The 25,883-nt window shown below is 36.3% G+C and overlaps 2 protein-coding genes across 18 annotated transcripts in view; one reads left to right on the top strand and one right to left on the bottom strand.

The window, feature by feature from the left end:
* farp1 (FERM, RhoGEF (ARHGEF) and pleckstrin domain protein 1 (chondrocyte-derived)) overlaps positions 1–25,883 on the bottom strand; it is a 145,136-nt gene that overhangs the window by 89,172 nt on the left and 30,081 nt on the right. The gene's annotated exons all lie outside the window — the stretch shown is intronic.
* si:ch211-235f1.3 overlaps positions 747–25,883 on the top strand; it is a 25,556-nt gene continuing 419 nt past the window's right edge. The window contains exons 1-20 of one of the 8 annotated variants that reach the window (XM_087236598.1): positions 747–875; positions 1,444–1,476; positions 1,632–1,718; positions 1,802–1,888; positions 1,972–2,055; positions 2,512–2,601; positions 3,343–3,432; positions 8,680–8,763; positions 9,697–9,783; positions 13,322–13,405; positions 13,489–13,572; positions 18,915–20,829; positions 20,942–21,010; positions 21,176–21,238; positions 21,839–21,898; positions 23,556–23,618; positions 23,726–23,785; positions 24,917–24,979; positions 25,079–25,138; positions 25,824–25,883. The exon at positions 25,824–25,883 is cut by the window's right edge and continues 419 nt beyond it. In XM_087236598.1, coding sequence (XP_087092724.1) covers positions 753–875; positions 1,444–1,476; positions 1,632–1,718; positions 1,802–1,888; positions 1,972–2,055; positions 2,512–2,601; positions 3,343–3,432; positions 8,680–8,763; positions 9,697–9,783; positions 13,322–13,405; positions 13,489–13,572; positions 18,915–20,829; positions 20,942–21,010; positions 21,176–21,238; positions 21,839–21,898; positions 23,556–23,618; positions 23,726–23,785; positions 24,917–24,979; positions 25,079–25,138; positions 25,824–25,883 — 3,346 coding nt within the window. In that variant the 5' untranslated portion in view covers positions 747–752. The remainder of the gene's footprint in view (positions 876–1,443; positions 1,477–1,631; positions 1,719–1,801; positions 1,889–1,971; positions 2,056–2,511; positions 2,602–3,342; positions 3,433–8,679; positions 8,764–9,696; positions 9,784–13,321; positions 13,406–13,488; positions 13,573–18,914; positions 20,830–20,941; positions 21,011–21,175; positions 21,239–21,838; positions 21,899–23,555; positions 23,619–23,725; positions 23,786–24,916; positions 24,980–25,078; positions 25,139–25,823) is intronic. The other 7 variants (XR_015476062.1, XM_087236600.1, XM_087236602.1 and 4 more) reach the window with 7 other exon arrangements.

Raw genomic sequence — 25,883 nt, 5'->3', positions numbered from 1 at the left:
GCCGGTGGTAATAATGTCATGCTCATACAATGTATATGCATATAGTACATACTGTACATTGTGGATGTGACACTTGTAATGTGTTTAATTAGAAAATAATATATTAAAACCACTTTATCATTAAATATTTTCCATTTTTAGTTAGTACAACCCTACATCATTCCGTATCATCCAATGTATTCTATCTACTGTATACACCTTAAATTAAGTTGTTGTTTAACTGCATGATAAATTATTTATTTACAAATAATGTAAAACAGTCATGTAAAATTGAAGGTGGTCATAATGTTATGCTTTAGCTGTGTATGTACAATACTGTGTGTGAATGTGTAACACGTATAAAGTGCTTAATCAAAAAGATATTAAAACCACTTTATCAGTAAATGTTTACCCCTTTTAGTAAATACATCCCTATATCTTATCCAATGTCATCCAATGTATTCTATCTACTGTGCACACCTTAATTTATTTAGTATTTTAACTGCATTTATGAAATGATGAATTATTTATTTACAAATAATGTAAAACAAATAGTCTAAAACAATATTAACCCAATTAATGAATATATAGCCTAGTGAAATGAAGTGCAAAAGTCGTGGTAATGCTAAACCCGAGTAAAAGTCTGTTGAGAAATTGCTACAATTAAGACTGTGCTGAGCTTGATTTGCGAGTGGGGGAGGGGAGCCTGAGTTGCAAGTGGGGGAGGGGAGCGGGACAGGATCAGAATCGATCATTATCGCGGAATCAGAATTATGGCAGGTGAACGCATGTCACGGAGGCTGCAAATGCTCAGAGCCCATCACGAGACATGCGCTCGAAGATACGACAAAGCCAACGAGGAAAAACAGCTGAAAAGAGATCCATCAATATCACAGGTGAGTCCTAATTAATTTCAATTAACGTTTAACAAGTCTGAGGTGTTTTATAGTCTGGCCCAGCCTTCCTCGTTGTCATTTAGCTAACGTTAGCATTAGCTTAATTAACATTAGTTGGTCATTACACGTGCTTCAAATAAACTACTGAAATTTGGTAACAATTTTGATGATTAATGGATTATTAGAGTCGTTTTTGCAGCATAAAGGTGACTCTGGCTGTGAAAACCCGGCAAAAGTATTTTTTATGATTTTCTATGAAACTGTAACATGGATACATTTTCTATTTATGGAGTGATAATCGTGGTGAAATTAGTAAGTGCAATGAAACTTCAAAGTTATCAAGTTGATGCCTTACTCTGTTTTTAAATTAATTTAAGCTAAATTGTAGGAGCAGTTAGCAAAAATATCTTGAATTAAACAAATTAATATGTCATTTAAGTCATTTATTGTGATACTAGTAATATTTAATGCATTTATGTTGACACTATTTAAAAACAATATTCATACCACTGTAATTTAAAAATAATGTGTGGTGATCTTGCTGAAAGGTAATTGTTTTGTTTTACAGATAATGGGGAAAAACCCTTCTGGAAATAAGCAGGTAACGTTACAAATTGTTGTAGTTTAATGCACCACTGATTTTCTGATGTTAATTAAACATATTAAAACCTAATAAACCTGCTGCTTAATAAATATTAATGTAAATCCCGAAACAGATTCAACAAATCTAAAACAAATAATTACACTTTCTTACAGATATCAAAGAAAGCTCAAGACAGAAAGAGAGTGAAAGAGCATCACCACCCTGGCCAGGCTGAGAGAGATGATGATGATAACGAGCAGGTAACTAATTAACTGAGTGTTAATGATGGGTAATGGACACCATATGATTGTTGTTGAGTGTCTAACACTACATATTCACACAGATATCAGAGAAAACTCAAGACAGAAAGAGAGTGAAAGAGCATCACCACCCTGGCCAGGCTGAGAGAGATGATGATGATAACGAGCAGGTAACTGATTAACTGAGTGTTAATGATGGGTAATGGACCCCATATGATTGTTGTTGAGTGTCTAACACTACATATTCACACAGATATCAGAGAAAGCTCAAGACAGAAAGAGAGTGAAAGAGCATCACCACCCTGGCCAGGCTGAGAGAGATGATGATAACGAGCAGGTAAATGATTAACTGAGTGTTAATGATGGGTAGAGCTGCACAATTAATCGTATAAAGATGGCGATCTCGATTCAACCCCTATATGTTGATTTTTACCTGTGAATTTAATGGTCTAATAATGTTCTCAATGACAGATTGCAAGCATAGGCCTTTATCTCAAACATAATTCAACATTAGAATTATTATAAGTAGAATATAATTATTTATAGAAACCAGTAGATCTACACATAATATTAATATTGTTGTTGTTATACCATAAGTTTGAGAAACAATAATAATTGCCGACTCATATTAACCTTTATTTTACATCTACAGAATCGTGAGAAAATCGTGATCTTTATTTTAAGCAAAAAAAAAATCGCGATTCTCATTTTAGCCAGAATCCTGCAGCTCTAATGATGGGTAATGGACCCCATATGATTGTTGTTGAGTGTCTAACACTACATATTCACACAGGTGTCAGAGAAAGCTCAAGACCGAAAGAGAGTGAAAGAGCATCACCACCCTGGCCAGGCTGAGAGAGATGATGATGATGATAACGAGCAGGTAACTAATTAACTGAGTGTTAATGATGGGTAATGGACACCATATGATTGTTAATTATGGCAGGCCATTTTAGCATTTAAACCTTTGTTCTGACTATCCACAAATATATTTAGAGATATCTCTAATTATATTTTGACTAGTCATAATTATAATTCGACTAGTCAGAATGACAATTAGAGATATCTGCAATTACAATTGTACTAGTACGAAATCAGATTGGAGATATCTGCAAATATATTATGACTAGTCATATTCTTCCATTGAAAAATATTTGCAAATATCTCTAAATGAATTGACTAGTAACAATTGTAATAAGAGATATCTCTAACTGAGTTTTTACTAGTCATAATACATTTAGAGATATCTTTAATTCGTCATATTTAGATATATCTACAAATATATTTGAAGATCTCTAATTAATTTACTACTAGTCGAATTACAGTTGTAGATATCTCTAAATGAGTTTTGAATCCAATTTAAGATATCTGCAAATATTTTTCAATAGAGGAATATGACTAGTCATAATATATTTGCAGATATCTCCAATCTGATTTCGTACTAGTACATTTGTAATTGCAGATATCTCTAAGTGTCATTTTGACTAGTCGAATTATAATTATGACTAGTCAAAATATAAATGGAGATATCTCTAAATATATTTATGGATAGTCAGAACAAAGGTTTAAATGCTAAAATGGCTTGCCTTAGTTATTGAGTGTCTAACACTACATATTCACACAGATATCAGAGAAAGCTCAAGACAGAAAGAGACTGAAAGAGCATCACCACCCTGGCCAGGCTGAGAGAGAGGATGATTATGATAACGAGCAGGTAACTGATTAACTGAGTGTTAATTAGGGTTGGGTACTGAAACTCAGTGTCATTATAGCACCGGTACCTTGGTAACCGGTATGTACCGGATCAAATCGGCATATGAATTTCGGTGCTGCAATAAGAACGTAAGAATCAAAGGGGTGCATGAAAGGCACACATAGGCGTTGTCTCACACCATCACTAAACCAAGGTTTATTATAGTTAACGAAAACGAACGATAAAACGAAAACTAAAATGTAAAATAATTGTCGGTAACTGAAATAAAAACGAGTTTTTTTATTTATTTATTTTTTAAACTAGAACTAACTGAAACTGTATTGTGTACATACAAAACTAACTAGAATTATTGCAAAAACCTCTGTTTTCGTATTTGTAAATGTATTTAATACATAATCTTACTGTAAGCATTTTTAGAAGTAAATTTTTTTAAAACTATTCATGTCTCCAGTAAGCACTTATCCACCAACTACTTACTTTTATAACAAGTCTAATGCTGTGTTCACACCAAACGCGGAACGCGCGGATAAATCACGTTATTCGCGCGTAAATTGCCACGTGAACATTTGAGTTTACTCGCTTCATTCGTGCATCAAACCTGCTTCATTCGCGTGTCAAATTCACTTCAGAAACAGACGCGGATTGGCGTGATGGGCAGGGCTTCTGTCTGCCCCTTGACTCTAGCTTCATAGCTAAATGGCTAACATGGATTTTATGAAGAAAATAACAGTGTTTGTGCTTTATGAAGGCTGTAAAACAGCGTCGATACGTTTAGGGCCGTGTCTGAGTCCACTACATCCTTTTAGAGGTGCATCCAGCCCTGTGAGCTTATAAACTCCTCCAGAAACTAAACCTGGATGACGGAGGCTTTCAGCGGCACTTCTGACAGACCCAAGCCTAGTTTGATGAACTGTTGTCTGTGTCGGCTGGAGGATTTCCCCTGGGACACCGACAACAAGTGATGCGTCACATCCAGGCCCCTACAAGAACAGCTCCTGATTGGTTAACGCGGCGCGAATGTCCGCTGAAGTTCAGATTTTCAAACTCGAGATTTGCCCGAAACGCGTGTCAAACACGCAAAACGCTTTATTTGTGCCGCGCCATTCGCGTGTATCGCGCCATTCGCACCGCGCAATTCGCTTCTTTCGTGCCGCAGGATGTCTATTCGCGCGTTTGCATTGCCTTAACATGTAAATCACTTGCGCTTGACGCGTGTTCCGCTTCTGGTGTGAACGTAACCAAACATAACGTACCAAACATACATAACGTACCAAACATAAACCGTACAGTCTGATGCATGACTGCACTGAACTTTGAACAACTGTAGCGCGGGTAAACCGAGGGCTTAATTAGAGGATCTGGTCAAAAACGTAAGTTTATTTCATAACAGACAATCGTAATGGAGTTTAAATAAGTGAATCATGCTTCAGTTGGGCTGTAAAACTTTACTGCAAGACATTTTTCAGATCATGGTGATGTTTTAATTTACTGAAATGACTATTGCTGACTACATCATGTTGAGTCCTGACAGCTGCGTTAGAAATCTGAATTTCCCATCACCAGGCCCGGATTAATAATTCAGAGGCCCCTGGGCACAATGTCTTGTAGGCCCCCTATAGCCGCACCCCATAGTTGAATAAAAAAATAAGATTGATATAACATTTGTTCAATAAATTAATCTACAATGTATTGCCCACAGTTTTTAAATAAATAATATACAGTACATATATTTCTAGTCTACAAAGATTTAATCTATTTTTAAGCATTTAAAGCACACTTGGGAAAAAAAATACTAATACAACTAGGGGAAATAAAATAGATTTTAATAAACTTGTTCAAGTTAACTGAAGCAGTACTAAAATTTATATTTAAGGGTATTTTTAATGTATAACTTCTACAAACTTATGCACATGATTTGGATGGAACACTTCTTAAAACTGGATTGAAGAGTATGACTCCTTTATAATACACACACACTTATTAATGATTCCTACTTGTCTTCCTTCCAAAACACTTCGAATAATGTTTTAAGTATTTTGTGATATACATGTTAAAGTGTGCTCCTAAAAGTAAAAGTGGCCCCTGCCCGCCTCTCACAGGTTAATAGTAAGCTAATGGAATTTCTTAATACAAATCTTAAATTCAAGCTTACCAACAAATGATCAAAGGAAATATATTAATGCAATTTAAATATGTTTACTTTAAACTTCAATTATATTGTTCTGTTAATTTATTTTTTTTAATTGTCAAATAAGAATTTTGTAGAGTCGTCCATCATCATTTTGTGGCTAAAAAGTATAGGTTCAGGCACCGTTTTGGCACCGGTATCATTTTAAAAGTATTGATTTAGCACCGGAATCGAAAAAAAAACAATACCCAACCCTAATGTAAATGGACCTGTTTCAGAAAGGAGGTTAAGTGAAAACTGAGTATTTTTAACCCTGAAATGAGAGACACTCTGGGTTTTCAGTTTCAAAATGGCAGCTTTGTCAAACTGGAGAAAGCAGGGTACGTCAAATACTTGACACAGCTATTTCTACCACAGTAAATTCTTTTTTTATTGTTGATATTTGGCGCCAGTTAATCAGGAAGTGATGTTGTTTGATTCACTGGATGGAAACGTTGCTTTATTTGCACGTCTTATGCGTTATTCCAGTTTTGCACAAATTTAATGAATATTTTTAAATGGAAAAATAACTATTGCCTACATTTCAGTTACAAAGAACAAAGTCGCGTATGAGAATAGCTCTTTTTTTTTTTTTTTTTTTTAAATAAATAATTCGCTTAAATTCACTGTCCTTTGACATGTACTTACTAGATTAATAGATTTTCTTTCTAAAACTATTATTTAGTTCTGCTTGCATTTCTAAATGTCATATCAAACTCTACCATTTGATCAATAATAGAGACTGACACACAAGTGCACTTTTTAAATCTATTAAAACTGATCAACGTGTATAAAAGTGGGAACGTGTGAAATTTTTATAAACGTCACGCATAACATTACTTTTATTATACTTACTTTATACTTTATTTAATTACTTTTGAGGGGCGAAGCAGTGGCGGAGTAGGTAGTGCTGTCGCCTCACAGCAAGAAGGTCGCTGGTTTGATCCTAGGCTCCGTTGGTGTTTCTGTGTGGAGTTTTCATGTTCTCCCTGCGTTCGCGTGGGTTTCCTCCGGGTGCTCCGGTTTCCCCCCACAGTCCAATGACATGCGGTACAAGTGAATTGGGTAGGCTAAATTGTCTGTAGTGTGTGTGTGGATGTTTCCCAGTTAGGGATGCTCATTTCGGTTAATTTTGCTTACCGACAACCGTCTCTAGTTAATCGGTTATTAACGGTTAACTGGTTAGATTATTATACTTTTTTTTTTTTTTTTTTTTTTTTTTAATTTTTTTACAAATTAACGTGTCTATTTTGTGTCTGACACATTAAATATTGCATTTTAAAATACTGATTTATATGCTAGCATATTAATAACAAAACATAACAGAGCATCTTTACGCACCTGCAGGGTTTCCATAGCACAGAAGAACAGAATAAACTACATAAAATGAATGAAATAAATAGGCCTGCCCTGAATTATTTCCCACTTAAATTATTAATTTATATTACAAAAACGAAAACAGGGACTGAATCTTTAAGATCCGGCACAGGCTGTTTTTTTAATCATGTTTTTGTCTTCATGTATAAAAAGCAAATTTTCTCAAATTGCTCGCTCCACGGAAAATATGCATTTATTTAACGCCGCGCTGTTATTATGTCACAAAACCTTTAACGTTTTTAATAGAAATCATTATGTTAAAGATTAGCCTATGTCTTGCTATATGGCTCTCTCTCTCTCTCTCTCTCTCGCGCGGTTCAAGTGCGCACACTGCATGATAAAGACATGACAACGTGCGCATATGTTGACTTTTTTTGTAAACCGTTTTGTTGTTTAAATATGACATTCCATTAATGCTTTATAGGCTGTAAAATAAAAGGTAAAGCCTATTTGTTTTGTCCAATTAGATCTACAGATCGGTATTAATGCATCCTAAAGTAAAGTGAAATGGCTGTAAACTCCAGCAAGATAAAGTGATTATGCAGAGCCATATAGCTTTTTCTATAAATAAAGTATAATTATGGAAACTGTGTTCATCTTAACTGAAAGGCACGTCGTGTTTGCTGGCCTCACGCATCACGCACCTGTCAGTCAGTCGGTCAGCACGTAACCTCAAAGGGTTTAACAAATAGCCTAGCGCACAGCACTACTACGATTACAGAAAAGTTTGCGCTGTTATAATTCACTTACCTTTTAATATGTTTTGGTGCAATTATAATCCGCTATTAAAAACAACATTAACTAAACGTTTTGAATGGGTAATAGCCGTGGCGGGATGCATTTTGGTCCTCGCCATAGAAGAAGGAATGTAGCGGAAACCATGCTCTTTAAAAGTTCTCTGTAGTTGTCTTGAGAACACAAACTGCTGCTCTGGGTTGAGCCGCGTGCAAAACACTTGCGGCTTTTAGTAAACTATTAGTAAAAAGATGCCTCTCTTAAAGCAAAAAGTGCATTCAATCGGCCCCTTATGCAGCCAAACTAAAAATATACAAAATAATATTTTTAATCGTTTAACTGAAACCATTAATCAGTTACAAACACACTTTTTCGGTTAACAGTGATTCGATTATTTTGAGCATCCCTATTCCCAGTGATGGGTTGCGGTTGGAAGGGCATCTCCTGCGTAAAAACGTGCTGTATACGTTGGTGGTTCATTCCGCTGTGGCGACCCCCATATAATAAAGGGACTAAACTGACAAGAAAATAACTGAGAGAATGAATAATTACTTGTAAAATTATGGATTAACTTAAGCAGCTATTTTCCCACGCTAACTGTCTATTTCACTGATGCAGTGGTGTTGCTCTTTTAAATATATGCTCATATTTGCTATATCTCTGCATGAGCACATCAAGTTCAGCTGGAGACAGAAATACTGATCCCTTTTTTTTTCTTTTTTCTTTTTCTTTTTTTTCTTCTTTTCAGATGTTGCCATGGTGACTCATTTCTTTGCCCCATTAATAATGCCTTTTTCTAGTTTTCTAGCACGCTTAACTCTGATTTGGTCTACTCAAAGTTGGTTGACCGAACTCGGATAAGCTGTTCTGAAACTGAAAACTCTTAGTTGAATTACAGAGAGATTAAAAACTCGAGTTCAAGTTTAAACTTAAATGATTGTTGAGTGTCTAACACTATATTCACACAGATATCAGAGAAAGCTCAAGACAGAATGAGATTGAGAGAGCATCACCACCCTGGCCAGGCTGAGAGAGAGGATGATAACGAGCAGGTAACTGATTTGCAGTATTAAAGGTGCAGTAGGTAATTGTCTTCAGAAGCATTTTTTTGTTGGGCTGATTGAAAATCTCTTCACAGTCCAATAGTACTGAAAGTAAATTATCTAAATGTGTTTATGTATTTTTATATTTTGGGTAAGGCATAAAACTAAAAGATGTTCATCCAATTAAATAGAGTCGGACCGACGTCTCTCATAATTCCGATAAGTAGTCCAAACTGTCTGTCAGCAAATGCAAATTTGATTAACTGCGCAGCCTTTTGTACGCATCTCCGCCGACCGCTGTTTGTGCTGCGCAGTCACGGGAGAGGGCGTGAGCGAGATCGGTTAACCTGCTGAATCAAAACTCTTTTTAAAACCTGAATCAATATTGGAGTTACCTTTTACACGCTGGAGAAATGATGAAACAATGGCTTAAGAATTTCTCTTAGACAGGTAATGTTCTGTTTTAAAACCGTTTTAGCTTCATGCAAAGCTGATGTAACGTTAGATGTTGTTGTTACAAATGGGTTATATCTTCACAGAAGTGTTGTTCAGCCACTAAAATCTTCCGGTGAAAGATTGATAAGACTATTTTCAGTTTCATAAGGGACCTTTTACAGCATCTATAATGTTGATTTTAATTAGTTTAACAACAAAACGCAATAAAATAGCGCTATTCCACCTAGTCTCTTTCTATATTGTTTACCATGCAACTCCAATATTTACTCTGAAATCGCATGTCTGTTTGGCTTGCTCACCGCCGGACAAGCACTAGTCTCTAACACATGAGAGAAGGTTGTTTTGCTGTGCTCGTGTTTCAGGAGGTGATTCAGAGATTTATGCTAAACTGTTAGCATTGTGGAAGATCACCTACTGCACCTTTAATGATACGTAATGGACACCATATGATTGTTGTTGAGTGTCTAACACTACATATTAACACAGGTGTCAGAGAAAGCTCAAGACAGAAAGAGAGTGAAAGAGCATCACCACCCTGGCCAGGCTGAGAGAGATGATGATGATAACGAGCAGGTAAATGATTAACTGAGTGTTAATGATGGGTAGAGCTGCACAATTAATCGTATAAAGATGGCGATCTCGATTCAACCCCTATATGTTGATTTTTACCTGTGAATTTAATCGTCTAATAATGTTCTCAATGACAGATTGCAAGCATAGGCCTTTATCTCAAACATAATTCAACATTAGAATTATTATAAGTAGAATATAATTATTTATATAAACCAGTAGATCTACACATAATATTAATATTGTTGTTGTTGTTGTTGTTATACTAGGGATGCACAGATACCTTTTTTTTTGGATCCGATCTCGATACAAAAAGTCTGAGTATCGATCGATACCGATCTGATACTGTGCCGTTTTTTTTCCCCCCAAGTAAGGTTGCTCAAAATAACCGATTAACTTAATCAAAAGGGTGTGTTTGTAACCGTTTAATGGTGTCAGTTAAATGATTAAACAATATTATTATTATTATTTTTTTTAAGTTTGGCTGCATAAGGGGCTGATCATAGCGAACGCGCTTTTTTGCGTTGAGACTGACAGGTGCATCTTCTGAATGGTTTAGGCTAGTAACGTTTTGCCGTTTCAGAGGTTGAAAAAGCTTGTTACCTCAGTCGTGTCTTTTTCAGTCTTCAATCAAATGAAAGCAGAGGCTGGGTTTTCTTTGAGGTGACAGCAGTGCTTGTGTTGTCAAGACGACTACAGTGAGCATTTAATGACGGAGGAGAGACTTCGCTGTTTCAAGTCATTTAAAGCTGTATTAAATCTTGAATATCATAATGCTATTAAAAATTACAATTATAACAACATTGACAGGAACACTCGCGCACACACGGCTCAGCTGATTCAGTCGTTTCCTAGTGGCATAAACAGGAGCACCCCACTTTTTTTTTTTTTTTTTTTTTTTTTCTTGTCATCAATAAATCAGTGCGGCGCGCCTCCGTTTTTGGAATGGAAAAGCGCGTGCAACCACACATGCCTAGATTTTTTTTTTTTTTGTCAAAGAAGCAAAATAAAATAAGGATATTTCTGGTCACAGTTTGACTGACGAGCTGACTCTGTGCCTCTTTGCCTCTGTGCTGCCTGAAGCCGCGTCATATAATAAATACGATGATTTAGTGTTCAACCAACAAACCAACCGTTTTTTCCATTTGAAAAATTATAGTTATTAATAGTTCTTGTATAATAAAAAAAATGTAAGTAGCCTACATAGCCTAATCTATCAATCAAACAAATCCAAAGTTTTTTATTAATGTTTGCATATGAACTTCGGACTAAACTGAGGCTTTCATTTTACAGCTTAAAAAACATGTATGCAAATTAATGCAATATCATATGTAAACGACTACATTTTTATATGCTATGTTGTAGCCAATACTTAACAAAGTCAACAGAGCCCTAAGGTTCATTCTCATTGTCTATCAATACAGGCAGCACACGTGAAGCGCCAGCTGAGACAGAGGAAATAAGTCATAATCATAATTGAGACATAATCTTTAAACTAATGACTTATGTTAAAAATGTTTACAGAGGTTTTGTCATTTAAAATAGCAGAGCATTAATTAAATGCATATTTTCTGTGGATGGAGTCAATCTATTTGAGGTAGCCTATTTTTATTTAAAGAAAGAAAAAAACATAATTGGACAAACAGCACATGCCGGTTGTTAAAAAGGATTCGGTCAGTGTTTTCGTTTGTAATATAAATTTGTCATTTCAGTAATGTCAGGATTTATTTGATTTTGTTTTGCTGCTGAAGCGCAGGTGCGTGAAGATGCTCTGTTAGGTTCTGTATGCTGTTCGCATGCTAAAATAAAATGCAATATTTAATGTGTCACAAAATAGGCACGTCATTTTTTTTAAATTAAATAATATTTTAATATTAATCTGTTAATGGTTAACATTTCGCTTAACGAGCGGCGGTAGTCTGTTGGCAAAATTAACCGAAATGAGCAGTTTCTATAGCTCTGGTGCTAAACTCAAAATATATATTTTCTTTAGTAAAAATAATAACAGACCTAGGTAGGCTATACATGACAGACGGCACAATCGAACTGAAACATGCTTGCTGTTTGAGCATTCTTTGCGCATTCATTGTGATTTTTGTTCTTTACTTTTTAAAATAAATTTTTTTCTTTGAAATCTGCAATAGGCTACAATTGACTTCGTGGGTAAAATAATCAGCCTGTTATTAAATGCATTAACTGTATTAAATTAAAGACTTATATTTTCCTGCAGGTCTGATGCAGACTACACTTAACCGTCTGATGCCAGTTTAATAATTCCTTCTCAAATCTCACCGTGAGTGAGACGGAGAAAGTTCAAAACAAGGTCCGCTTATGCTTCAGTGTCAACACAAATTGCTCTGATAAATAAAATATTAATATATAAAATTACAGTGAAGTATTCAATTTCAAAGTAGCTTATATTAGGCTAAATAATTTTCTGTTAATGTCAATCTATACTGCGCTCGTCAGTTTCACTCGTATTAATTTAATCAATACTTTGACCACAATGGGCCAGGCTTTAAAACTATTCGCAGCACTTAAATGATTCATTTTGGAAGAAACTCAGTCTGGAGAATTGGAGAACAAACTTATGAGAATGAATAATCTTACGGAGCAGAGCACAACGCCTCTGTGCATGCAGCCGGCATGTGAATGAAAGTGCTTGATGCATCGTAGACTGGTATCTGCAGACATTTGTAAAACAGCAGCTTAAATGGAAGAAATAAGCGCATTGAGGATCTGTCCAATGTATTATTGAGGCTTTTCTAATTAAACATTTCAGGTAGGCCTACTTTGGGGGTGAAGAGCAGGATAACCCTCTCTACTCCTCCATTGCGAATGCCATCTGATACAGCGCAACATGATGTAGAAACAGCAATGAAATGAACTCCTGCTGCAGGTCAAAATGAACCCATTTAATGCAAAACTAAATATATTTCTCCACTAATTATTTAAACTAGCAGGAACATAGTCTTGGAGAGTTTTTCCTGTTGTCTTAAATGCGACAAGCAGTTTGAATGGAGAATGAATGACAGGCGCAGCCGCAGGAAGCGCTGAACTGAACATGAATTTAACCACGTGAATATTCATCTGTGCTTCACATTAAACTGTAGAATGGTTTTAAAATACTTAGAATATAGTAGCCTACATAACAACGTTCTAGTGGCTTATAATAGGCTACCTTCATGGCTTAGTTGGCTTATAAACACACAATATAGCACACGCGCAAGATCGGATTTGGATCGGTACCAGCTGACTGATACCCGATCCAGCAAAAATATGCGGTATCGAACCGATTTCCGATCCAAATATCGGGATCGGTGCATCCCTATGTTATACCATAAGTTTGAGAAACAATAATAATTGCCGACTCATATTAACCTTTATTTTACATCTACAGAATCGTGAGAAAATCGTGATCTTTATTTTAAGCAAAAAAAAAATCGCGATTCTCATTTTAGCCAGAATCCTGCAGCTCTAATGATGGGTAATGGACCCCATATGATTGTTGTTGAGTGTCTAACACTACATATTCACACAGGTGTCAGAGAAAGCTCAAGACCGAAAGAGAGTGAAAGAGCATCACCACCCTGGCCAGGCTGAGAGAGATGATCATGACGAGCAGGTAACTGATTAACTGAGTGTTAATGATGGGTAATGGACCACATATGATTGTTGTTGAGTGTCTAACACTACATATTCACACAGATATCAGAGAAAGCTCAAGACAGAAAGAGACAGAAAGAGCATCACCACCCTGGCCAGGCTGAGAGAGATAATCATGACGAGCAGGTAACTGATTAACTCTAACTTTATGGGTCCTATCATACTCCTGGCGCAAGACATGTTTGCCACAATGTGTTGCTGTTTTTAGACCAGCACAACTCAAATTTTTCTGTTTTACGATATGTTGTTAAATAGCAAACCTATTTGTGCCACTTTGTGGACTCATGGGTGTTTCAGTGTAAAATGGGGCTGTGTTAAGGTGCTTTATTGGCACATTGCTATAGGTTGTTTTTAATTATGTGTTTCTGGTGATGCCCGAAATTCAGATGGAGAGCAGGAAGTAAAAACTGAATAGGAGTCTTAAAGGAAAGTGTATTTTTATAAAAATAAAAAAAAATGCAAAAGTGAAGACCCAGGTGGGTTTAATATTACAGAATGTTTTTTCCGCTAGTCATAGGTTTTACACTGTATTAAATTCAAAATTGTAATATACACAATTTACAAGTTACAAACTAAAATTAAGTAACATTATGTCTTCGATACAGTTGAAATCAGAATTATTCCCCCCTATTTAAAATGTTAGTTAAATATTTCCTAAATGATGATTAAGAGCAAGTAAATTTTCACTGTCTGAATTTTTTTTTTCTGGAGAGTAAAAAAGCTTTTAAGGTCGATATTAGCCCCCTTAAGCAATATATTTTCCTATAGTCTCCAGAACAAACCATCATTATACAATATCTTGCCTAATTACCCTAACCTGCCTAGTTACCCTAATTACCCTAGTGAAGCCTTTAAATGTGACTTTAAGCTGTATAAAAGTGTCTTGAAGAATATCTAGTCTAATATTATTTACTGTCATCATGACAAAGATCAAATAAATCAGTTAAAACTATTATGAGCAGTAATGTGTTGAAGAAAAATCTTCTGTTCTTTAAACAGAAATTGAGGAAAAAATTAACAGGGGGGGGGCTAATAATTCTAACTTCAACTGTAGCTGGAAAAAAGATATGGACCGTCAGTTCACAATATATTGATTCCCAATTTCTAGGCATTATTGGTGATGATGGTCAGCAATGTTGGACCATTATTGCCTTTTTAGCTTATAAGTAGAGGACAGAATCTACTAGAATGTGAATTAAGTGAGCTAAATAAAATGTAAAAGAGTCAGTATTTTTAGTGCGTGTACTTTTTTGCTTTTATTTCTGCTGTAATAAAAAAAAATCAAATTGTAGAGCAACTCAAGTTCTGTTGCCATTTTTTAATTTTTACTTTAAGAGGTAGAACTGTCCGAGATGAACAAAAGCAAGTAATGCATCATTTAGATAAAAAAATCTGATAAAAAAAAATTCTTAAATGGTTAAACTCTTTTACTGTCTTTTGACAGCCCCCTGTCATTTAAAAGATTCTCAATGGTAAACGTGTCGAGTATAAAAGCCTAATTCGTTTTGTAAGGTGCGCGATGTGGCACCAGGCAAAAGTATAAATTAGCCTTAAGATTTTTTTTTTAATGGTGCATCTAACCTGTTTTTAGTACTGTTCAACTTGAATACATTTATTTTACTAATTTAGATTTTTTTTTAATTTTTTTTTTTATAGGTCTTTTAAATTTAATACTTATCTGTCTTAAAAAGGTCTTAAGTCTTAAATTTGACTAATGTCTGCAGAAATCCTGTGTCCTAGTAATTGTTGCTATGGTATGACAACTGTAGTAATAAACCAATTATTTAAGAGTCTTCACTTCTCTACGTTATAAATATACACTGCACAATGCACCACAGTTTACACAAACAGTATTGCAGTTTATCAGTTTACTGCTACAGTATTTGGTAGAATTCATTAACTTTGGTAGCAATTATTGTTCAATAAGGGTTATACACATTATACACTTTACTATGTGGTTCAAAAACATCTTTGTTAACAATAGTGATGCTCCGATATTGACTAAAAATAGCTTGATCGGCTAACCCCGAAAGCGCTGATCTAAAAAGCCGATCACTTGACGTAAATTACTCGCACGACTTTTTCACGCTTGCATGCACGGCGCACAGGTAAACAACAGCAGAGAGGAGCTTACGAGTTGCAACATGCGTTCCCCCGTCTTTTTCAAAGTGTCCAATATAGACAAAGTTAGCCGTTTGCAATGTATGTCGCGATGAAACCCCTTAAATGAGCAATGACATTTTACCAGCACTAACATGATTAGGCATCTTAGAACATACAACTAAATATGCCGCGTATGAGAATCCCTCAACCAGCCGACTGTGAGTGATGCAAGACGTAAACCATACACCAGGGATAGTACGAGGTGGAAACGCATCGCGTTCAGAATTATGGAATTCATTTGCCTCTACGATCAACCTGTGATTTTATATGGAGTGCAGCCGCCTGTCCAATGTCCCTGCTAAGCTTAACAGCACACTTCGACTCAAACTTCGAAAGACACAACATTGTGCTACACTGTCAGTCAGGCTTTCGACGCCTCCACAGAATGTGACCACGTGGTGAACTCCATTTAGCGGTATGTTTCAGTCACAGGGAATCCAAAGAGAGAAAAAAATGCATAACTTAAATTAAATACTAGTGCTTTTTTAAAATATACTAGTGCTTACTCATTAGACACTAGTTTATTTTATTATACTACTTATTCATTAGATCGTACTTGTATAGTTTTTATTTATTAGATACAAGTACTTATTCATTAAATAGCGCTTATTAAATGTATAGTTTTTATTTATTAGATACTAGTACTAATTTTAATAGTGACTAGCAACTTTTCTGTTATTAGTAACAAACTAAAAAAAATTCTATTGATTTCTATGGGATTTGTCATTAAGATATCAACTGTTCAGTTTTGACTAGTATGTAATCCAACTGGGACTAGGGGAAAAAAACGCAAAAGAAATTTGTCTTTAATTTTAGCAGAGACTCAACTGCATTTTCACACGTTTTTTAATTAGGGATTAGGTCTAGAGTAACCTAATAAAAATGTTTTGTTGGACAATGCACAGTAGTCAACACTATAATATTATAATTTATTTTCATTATTAAAACTAAACTTTACAATTGATAAAACGCAAAACCCTTTTTAATGTTTGCTTTCCTTTTGACATCGCTAACAGTTGTAATAAGAAACATCCCAGCAGCAGTCTCATGTTAAGACACTTAAATACTTTTTGAGTTTAAAGATGATCAGCCTGTAAAGTCAAGTTTAGTGTCATAAATTAACTGGGTAAAATGCATGAGTAAAGGGGATTTGCCGCATCAACCTCTCATTTGCGCTGCATGTAGGCTGAATGATAATGTTTTAAAAATATGCAATACAAAACTTTCAACATTTGTGTTTTGAAATAAAACAGAAAGAAATAAGGAGTAAAATATAATTTAAACCCCTGGTCAATTATACTTTATTGTTTGTAGCAAGAAGAGAGAAAAACAGATGAAAACCTGGCTGGGGAGATGGCATGGATTCTGTTTTTCAGAAAAGATCGTACACTGCATTTGAAGGCGTTTATCATACAACGCAGTTCTTGTTTAGTGGAGAGAACATTAATCACTGGCAAACATTTTTCTCCAGTACCACCAGGAAATGAAGTGGCCTACATTAGTTAATTTACCTTTTTATGTAAAAAATTAAGGAATGACTTGTGCCCTAAATATTAATTAAAACATCTGTATAAACGTACGTGTTTATTTCTTAACTTTTGTTAATAAAACAACACAATACTGCTTATAAATATTGTAGCTAAATATTAAATAACTTTAACTGATTAAAACCGTATAATAATAATTTAAACGTTACATTTTTAAGAACTTCTTCACAAATAGCATAAATGGCACTTTACTAATCAGTAATAATATAAATGGTAATAATTATAAGTACAAAAATATTAGCCTACTAGTAACAAGTCAGATGTTTAAAAAAACAGCATAGGTTCTCCACCTATGAAAAACTAGAAAAACTAACATGTTGACTGTGTCCGGTTTAAGTGAAGACCTAATTGGGGTTATAATTTTTCTCCAGCAATACACCTTCAGACGGTGTGCTTGTAGCGCAAATGCACAGATGCTGTTTCTTGCTTCTGTTCCGCCTCCCGCATTTCTCGGAAAGTAGGTTTCTCTACACCGCGAAGCGGCGCATTCTTAACTTACTAAATATGTTGCTCCATTTCTCATCAATGTCTTCCATTTATCACTTTCTCTATTGTACCTGGCCATTTCTGGAAATGCCTCTGTGATATCTGGCTGACTAGCTGGGCTTTTGTGTTTATAAATCAGGAGTTGATTATAGGCGGCTTTTTTTTTCCCCTCGCCGTCAATCGCCACTAGGTTGCATGGATTGGGACCCGTGGAGCTGCACATCGATGGATTTGCTCTTCAGTGTTTGGACTCTCAGCAGTGAATATTAAACCACACTTTAAAAAAACCTACAAAAAGCTTAATCTAAATTAATTGGTTCACCTTTCTCGGTCGGCATAAATCCAAAATATTCCCAGATGTAAGATTTTGTTTTCTAACAAGATTTATGGTTGAACCATAACGAAAGTGACCGCGCGCAATATTCCCGCTGCCGCCTGTTTTTATTATTAATCAAACAACAAAAAGGGAAAAATCCCTCACTGCTCTTGACTGAAGGACTGCTGGAGCTATAATTTAAGCATTTTCACAGTAAGAAAAAAAAAACTAAGCACAGTTTGTTTCATATTTTTATTCTATTGTATTTATTTCGCTTTCATTATTTACAGGGAGGAAAATAACTGAATATATACAGTTAAAGTCAGAATTGTTAGCCCTCATGAATTAGCGACCCTTTCCCTCCAATTTCTGTTTAATGGAAAAAGGTTTAATTTCAATCCATTTCTAAACATGATATATTTAATAACTTATAGCAAAGATAAAAAAAATCAGTTATTTGAAATGATGACAGTACATTTTATTTTACTAGATATTTTCAAGATACCAGTATTCAGCTTAATTGCATTCAAAGGCTTAACTAGCAAATGCACCATGGAGTGACGCGACTGACTCTTAAAGGCAATGAGAGAGGAGACTCTGATTCGTTTAATGCACGTTATGCTCAACTCCCCCAGAACTCATTAAGAGAATGAGCACAACCCTGTTAGACCATGTACCGGGGTGCAGAGCATATTTATTCATCCTTGAAATACCAAAAGTTGATTCAGACAAACCGTTAATGATTTGCGCCATGCGGTTTAGACTTTCTGCCTTGATCGTTAAGAGAGCCCATTAGCTTAACTCATTAACTAAGTGTTAATATCCAATTGACACACAATGATAGTTTAGTACAATGTTAATGTTTAGTGAGTGTTAAAGTACTGTAATTTTCATGAAGTTTCCATCAGATTTGGTTGGATGTTTCAAACGCAGTTGCACTTTCTATGTTTTGACAGAGTCTTGGTGCTACTGATCAATCGCAGTCAGGCAGTCATGGAAGTGAATATATGCCCTCAACTTCCTCCGACAGTGAAGAGTGCAGCATGGAGGAAAAATTTTTGAAAGATGCTCGCTGTAGAAAGAAAGCTGAACTTGAAGGTGATGCTGTTGACTTGGAACATGCCATAAGTGAGGAAGATGACCAGAAGGAAGACGACAAGTCTAAAATAACAGTGAAGACATGCCAGAAAGGAGCGAAAAGAAAATGGGACAAAAGACATTACTGCATTTATTGTAAAAAACCTCAGAGTAAGATAGCACGTCACTTAGAGAGAAAGCACAATAAAGAGGAAGATGTTGCTAAGGCAGTATGCTTGCCCAAAAATTCAAAGAAACGACGATTGTTGTTGGATCAGCTTCGATATAAAGGGGACTATACCCACAATACAACCGTCTTGGAGTCGGGACAAGGGGAGTTAGTGACTTACAGACAACCTACGGAAGAAACCAGTCCACACGAGTACCTGCCCTGCAATTATTGTTATGGATTTTTTAGAAAGCATGACCTCTGGAAGCATGAGGTTTCCTGCAAAAATCGAATTGGCCTCCCTCTGGAAGAATCTGGGAAAAGAAAAAGAGTTCAAGCTGCAGCTTCTTGTCTCCTGCCAGTACAAGAAAATACAACAAAAAGATGTCGTAAAATCATCAGTAGAATGTTGCATGATGAGGTATCTCTTCAAGTAAAATCAGATGCACTTATTTGTGAGTATGGGGACAGATTGTTGGAGAAGCATGGTAGTGATCCATCTAAAGATGGTTATGTAAGTCAGAAAATGAGAGAGTTGGGGAGATTTGTGATTGCTGCAAAGAAACTAAAAGCGAAGGTGAAAAATCTTGAGGATATCCTAATTCCACCGATGTTTAAGTTAGCTGTTGATGCTGCTAAAAAGGCATCTGGCTTCACTGCATCTAAATACCGCTATGATCGTCCATCTCTTGCTCTAAAACTTGGACACTCTTTAAAAACAGTTGGTGATATCTTGATTGGTCGTTACGTAAAAGCAGAAAATGAGATAGCTGCAAACAGAGTCAGGAGCTTCCTAGGGTTAGTGAGCTCTGAGTGGAACCACTATGTCTCACATCGGGCAAGGACAAACCTAGAAGAAAACAAGTGGAACAAGAAGGAAATGATCCCCCTCACTGAAGATGTAATATTGCTTCAAAAATACTTGAAGTCTGTGGAGCAAACTGCCCGAGAGAAGCTGAAAGACTGCTGTGATCCCAAAGCATACGCCATGCTAAGTGAAAGCATCCTCTCACAAATTATTCTTTTTAACCGGAGACGCCAAGGTGAGGCAGCAAAAATGCTACTTGAGACATATGAAAACAAAAACACAGAGGCCCTAAATGATGATGTCATGCAGTGCCTCTCAAAATTGGAACGTGACCTGAGTAATGACTTTACAAGAATCGTGATAAGAGGGAAAAGAGGGCAAAAGGTTCCAGTGCTGCTTACCAAAGAGATGACAAGAGCACTGGATTTTCTCATAGAGCACAGGATGCAGGAGAATGGCGTGTTGTACAACAACAAATATGTTTTTGCAAGAGCAAAATCAGATTCTCATATAAGAGGTTCGGACTGTCTCCGAAAATTTGCCAATCTTTGTGATGCAAAACATCCAGAAACGCTGACCTCAACTCAGCTGAGAAAGCACATAGCAACACTTTGTCAAATAATGAACCTAAAGGATCATGAGTTGGATCAGGTAGCGAAATTCATGGGACATGATATTCGCGTTCATCGTGAATATTATCGCCTAACAGAAAACACTATTCAGTTAGCAAAAATGAGCAAACTGCTGATGGCCATAGAGTGTGGAACATCTCTCTATAAAGGAAAATCTCTAGATGAGATTGACCTTGAATTAGAGGGTAATAACTTTTTTTTTTTTTTTTTTTGTCGAAGCAATATACACTACTTGGAAAAACTAATATATTCTTTACAAATTCACGTTTAAAAATGTCTCTTGTGTTGTCCTTACAGTTGCTTTGTCCAATAAACCTAAGCAGGGGTACACTTCAGAGGAGATGTCTCCTAGACAAGAACATGATGGTATGCAAGTTATCCCATATGATATATATAATGTTTGTTTAAAAAATATCATGGATAATACCATGTTGATTTATAGCAATTTATTAAACAGTATATGTATATATGAATGCACAAAGTACATTGTGTATGCTGTATTAATCTGATGTTAATTTTCCTGTGTTACAGAGTTCTCCAGAAGCCTGAAATGTAGACGTGAGCATGAGGAGGCGTATGATTCCAACCCAGATGGTTTGCAGTTTGATTATATACTGCTTAGACCAGTGATGTCCAAACTCTGTTCTGAAGGGCCGGTGTCTTGGAAAATTTAGTTCTAACCCTAATCAAACACACCTAAAGCAGCTAATCAATCTCTTACTAGGTATGCTAAAAACTTCCTAGCAGGTGTATTGAAGAAAGTTGGAGCTAAAGTCAGCAGGACACCGGCCCTCCAGAACCGACTTTTGGACACCCCTGGCTAAGACTTTCAAGCCCAGTTTCAAAGACAGGGCTTAGCTTAAGCCAAGACTAATATTAGTATTAGTCTTTTTTGTATTTCCTTATCTAACTCTGTAAAAGCAAATGTCTCCCTTTGCATTGAACTTTCTTACATTCAGAGATATTGTTTGTTCACACAGCTACAATACACATCAACTAAAGTTTAAAATATGATATACCACCCCTTTAAAATGCATCAGTGCAGGATATTTTCTGTTGAGACAGTTCAAACATCCATTTTAGTCTGGGACTAGCCTTCCTTATCTGTGAAACTGGGTGTTAGAGTTCAGAAATTTATACATTTTTAGTATGCAAGTGTATATTACTCATGTGGTGTCTCTTTTCCTTACCCAGAAAGCCCTGACTCACACACAAAGAAGAAAGAAAATAAAACATCCAAGCCTGAAAGAAATGGTAAGACTATTAGCTACAGTGCATCCAGAAAGTATTGATAGCGCTTCACTTTTCCACATTTTTTTATGTTACAGCCTTATTCCAAATGCATTAAACATTTATTTCCTCAACATTCCACACACAACCCCCCATAATGACAATGTAAAAAGAGTTTTTGAAATTGTTGCAGATTTAAGAATAGAAAAGCTAAAAAATCAGATGTACATCAGTATTCACAGGCTTTGGCATGAAGCTCTAGACTGAGCTCAAGTACATTCTGTCTCCACTGATCATTCTTGAGATGTTTCAGCAGCTTCATTGGAGTTCACCTGTGCTCAATTCAGCTGATTGGACATGATCTGAAAAGGCGTACACCTGTCTACATAAGGGCCCAGGGTTGACAGTGCATGTCAAAGCACAAACCAAGCATGAAGAAAAGGGAATTGTCTGTAGACCTCCGAGACACAAGGCTGGGGAAGGTAACAGAAACATTTCTGCTGCTCTGAAAGTTCCACTGAGCACAGCGGCCTCCATCATCTGTAAGTGGAAGATGTTTAACCACCAGGACTCTTCCTAGAGCTGGCCGGCCATCTCAGCTGAGTGATCAGGGGAGAAGAGACTTAGTCAGGGAGGTGATCAACAACCCGATGCTCACTCTGTCTGAGCTCCAGCGTTCTTCTGTGGAGAGAGAAGAGAACCTTACAGAAGGACAACCATCTGTGCAGCAATCCACCAATCAGGCATCTATATGGTAGAGCGGCCCGACGGAAGACACTCCCCGCCTAGAGTTTGCCTGAAGGCATGTGAAGGACTCTCAGAGCATCAGAAACTAAACTCTCTGCTCTGATGAGACTCAAACTGAACTGTTTGGAGTGAACGCCAGGTGTTACGTTTGGAGAACAGCAGGCAGCGCTCATCAGCAGGCTAACAGCATCCCTACAGTGAAGCATGGTGGTGTTGGCATCATGCTGTGGGGATGTGTTTCAGCAGCAGGAACTGGAAGACTAGTCAGGATAGAGGGAAAGATGAATGCAGCGATGTACAGAGACATCCTGAATGAAGACCTGCACAAGAGTGCTCTTGACCTCAGACTGGGGCGACGCTTCATCTTCCAGCAGGACAATGACCCAAAGCACACCGCCAAAATATCAATAAAGCGGCACAACATAACTCAGTGAATGTCCTTGAGTTGCCCAGCCAGAGCCCAGACCCAAATCTTCTTGAACATCTCAGGAGAGATCTAAAAATGCCTGTACACCGTTGCTTCCCATCCAACCTGATAGAGCTTTAAAGGTCCTGCAAAAAGGAATGGGCAACAATTCCCAAAGACAGCTGTGCAGAGCTTGTGGCATCATATTCAAGAAGACTTGAGGTTGTAATCGCTGCCAAACATGCATCAACAAAACATTGAGCAAAGGCTGTGAATACGGATGTACATTTTTGTTTTTTATTTGTAATTTACAACAATTTCAAAATCTATTTTTTTCACATTGTCATTATGGGGGATTGTGAATGTTGAGGAAATCAATGAAGTTCATCTATTTTAGAATAAGACTGTGACAAAAACGTCAATTCTTTCCGGACGCACTGCATGTAGTTATTCAGATAATTGATGAAATTGATTCTTTTTCTATACAGATATAACTTATGATAATCTGATAATTTTCCTGTGTTACAGAGTTCTCCAGAAGCCTGAAATGTAGACGTGAGCATGAGGAGGCGTATGATTCCAACCCGGATGGTTTGCAGTTTGATTATATACCGCTTATAAATTACTGAACTCTATAAGCCCGAAAGTCTAAGTCAGTTTTTAGTTTGTATATCATGAGCTGTCTTTTCTTTTCCCAGAAAGCCCTGACTCGCACACAAAGACCACAGAAAACAGAACGTCTAAAACTGAAAGAAATGGTAAGATTGTTAGCTATGTAGATATTCAGATAATTGATGACCTTTTTTCTATACAGATTAGGGATGTCCCAATCAGGTTTGTTTTTGCGCTCGAGTCAGTCATTTGATTTGAGTATCTACCGAAACCTGATCTGACAATTTTATAATGCATTAAAAAAAAAAAAAGTAGAGCGAAGAAACGGATCTACGATGTTTCTTATTTTTATTTAATTCACCTTATTTTAACATTCTACAACTCTGTTAATATACAGAGCATTTCTTTGAGGTAGCTTGAACACTCAAGTAATAAATAATATCAATTCTTCACTTTTGGACTCAGGAGACCGTGAGAACAGAGAATGCATTCTGTGAAAAAATGAGATGCTGTGTTCCTGATGGTCACATGACCATCACACATTATTAACGGGAAATTATTTTAACATTACAGCATTCATGCAGGGATTTATTGTTGTCCCCCTATTTAAATATATATTACATAAACAAAAACCTTACAAATATACTTTGCACAATACACAACACTAATTTTAATATGAATTTCAGCAAACAAGCTCCCTTAATGCGTTTTTGCCTTTTAAGATTTTCGTGCTAATGTTTACTTTGACCGTCTTATTTAGGGAAACTCCTGAGATAAATCTCTGAACTTTAATATTAAACCGATATAAATTGCTGCGCTTCCCACAAGTTTATTTTTATGACTTCTGGACCTTCTTGCGAGTTTAGCTCAAGTTTGCATTGATGCACCCTCTATCAACAACACATCCAGGAACTTTCATGCATTCTTTGTTCTTGCAGTCTTGAGTTTTGGAACTGAACTTTGGCAGTTGATGACTAGGACACAAGGACAATAGATCACTGAAGGAAGCGTATTAAGAAATGGTCATACTCGCGCCTTCCGCTTCAAGCTGCTTCAGTGTTCTACTTGCCGACATTTACCCCTAGCGTCTCTGCAACACCGTGATGTCATGCCACACGCCTTGCTGTTTCTGTGAAGTCAAGAAAGAAGTGTAGAAGTGGAGTCCTGATCGGGAGATAACGTCTGATTCTTATAGAGTCTGAAACCACGTGATCTGATCTGGACATCCCTAATAAGGATATAACTGATAATCTGATGTTAATTTTCCTGTGTTACAGAGTTCTCCAGAAGCCTTAAATTTAGACATGAGCATGAGGAGGCGTATGATTCCCACCCGGATGGTTTGCAGTTTAATAGACTTTCACTTTTTACACTTTTTAGTGTTTATATATCATGAGCTGTCTCCTTTATTTTTTTTTTTTTTTTTTTCCCCCACCCAGAAGGCCCTGACTTGCACACAAAGACCAAAGAAAGCAGAACGTCTAAGACTGAAAGAAATGGTAAGATTTGCTACCACTAATCACACAAGCTCAGTTTTGAATAACTAAGGTTCCGGTTACATTTTAGGTGATCTTTTTAACTCCTTTTAAAGTCCCTAGGATGCACACTTTATCCTCATTCTGGTTGATCTCGACTCTTTTTAATGTTTTATTGACAGCTCACATTCTTATGTAGATCATTATCTGAACTCTTCAGCATTTTGAATTATTTTGTCACTCTCCAACTAATTGATAATGCCATTAATTGACTACAAATGTCTTTATCAGTGATCTCTCAATTTTATGGATTAGTTTAAGGATCCCTATGATTTTGACAGTGTACTACATCAATATTTGAATTATATGCTCAAAGCAAAAACATGAACCCTCATAGAAATTGAAATGATTGTCTGTCATTTTTACTACAGTCACAATTTTCTAAAAGCTACGAAAGCTTCTGCTACTGATGCTAAATCTCCTACCACTGCCTCCACTGATATTACTGCTGCTACTACTACTATATTACTTCATTCTTCAATTTAGGTGTTGTTCAGTGCACATGTAAAATAATGCTATACACAAGGACTATAATAGATTTATACATAGTGCTTTTATTGTTGTTACCACTCAAGCAAAGTCATAATTGCTTAATATACATGTTTACTAATGACTGATGCCATCATGTGCTTTTCTTTTTTTTTTGTAGGTTCTTCCAGGCAGAACGTGCAGAAAAGGCCCTGGAGTGATGCTGAAAAAAAAGCGGTTT

This window comes from Danio rerio, chromosome 1, assembly GCF_052040795.2.
Source record: "Danio rerio strain M-AB ecotype USA chromosome 1, GRCz13ab, whole genome shotgun sequence".
In the NCBI taxonomy this organism is placed as follows: domain Eukaryota; kingdom Metazoa; phylum Chordata; class Actinopteri; order Cypriniformes; family Danionidae; genus Danio; species Danio rerio.
The sequence above is the reverse complement of the archived record's forward strand: the minus strand, read 5'-3'. Positions and strand labels throughout refer to the sequence as shown.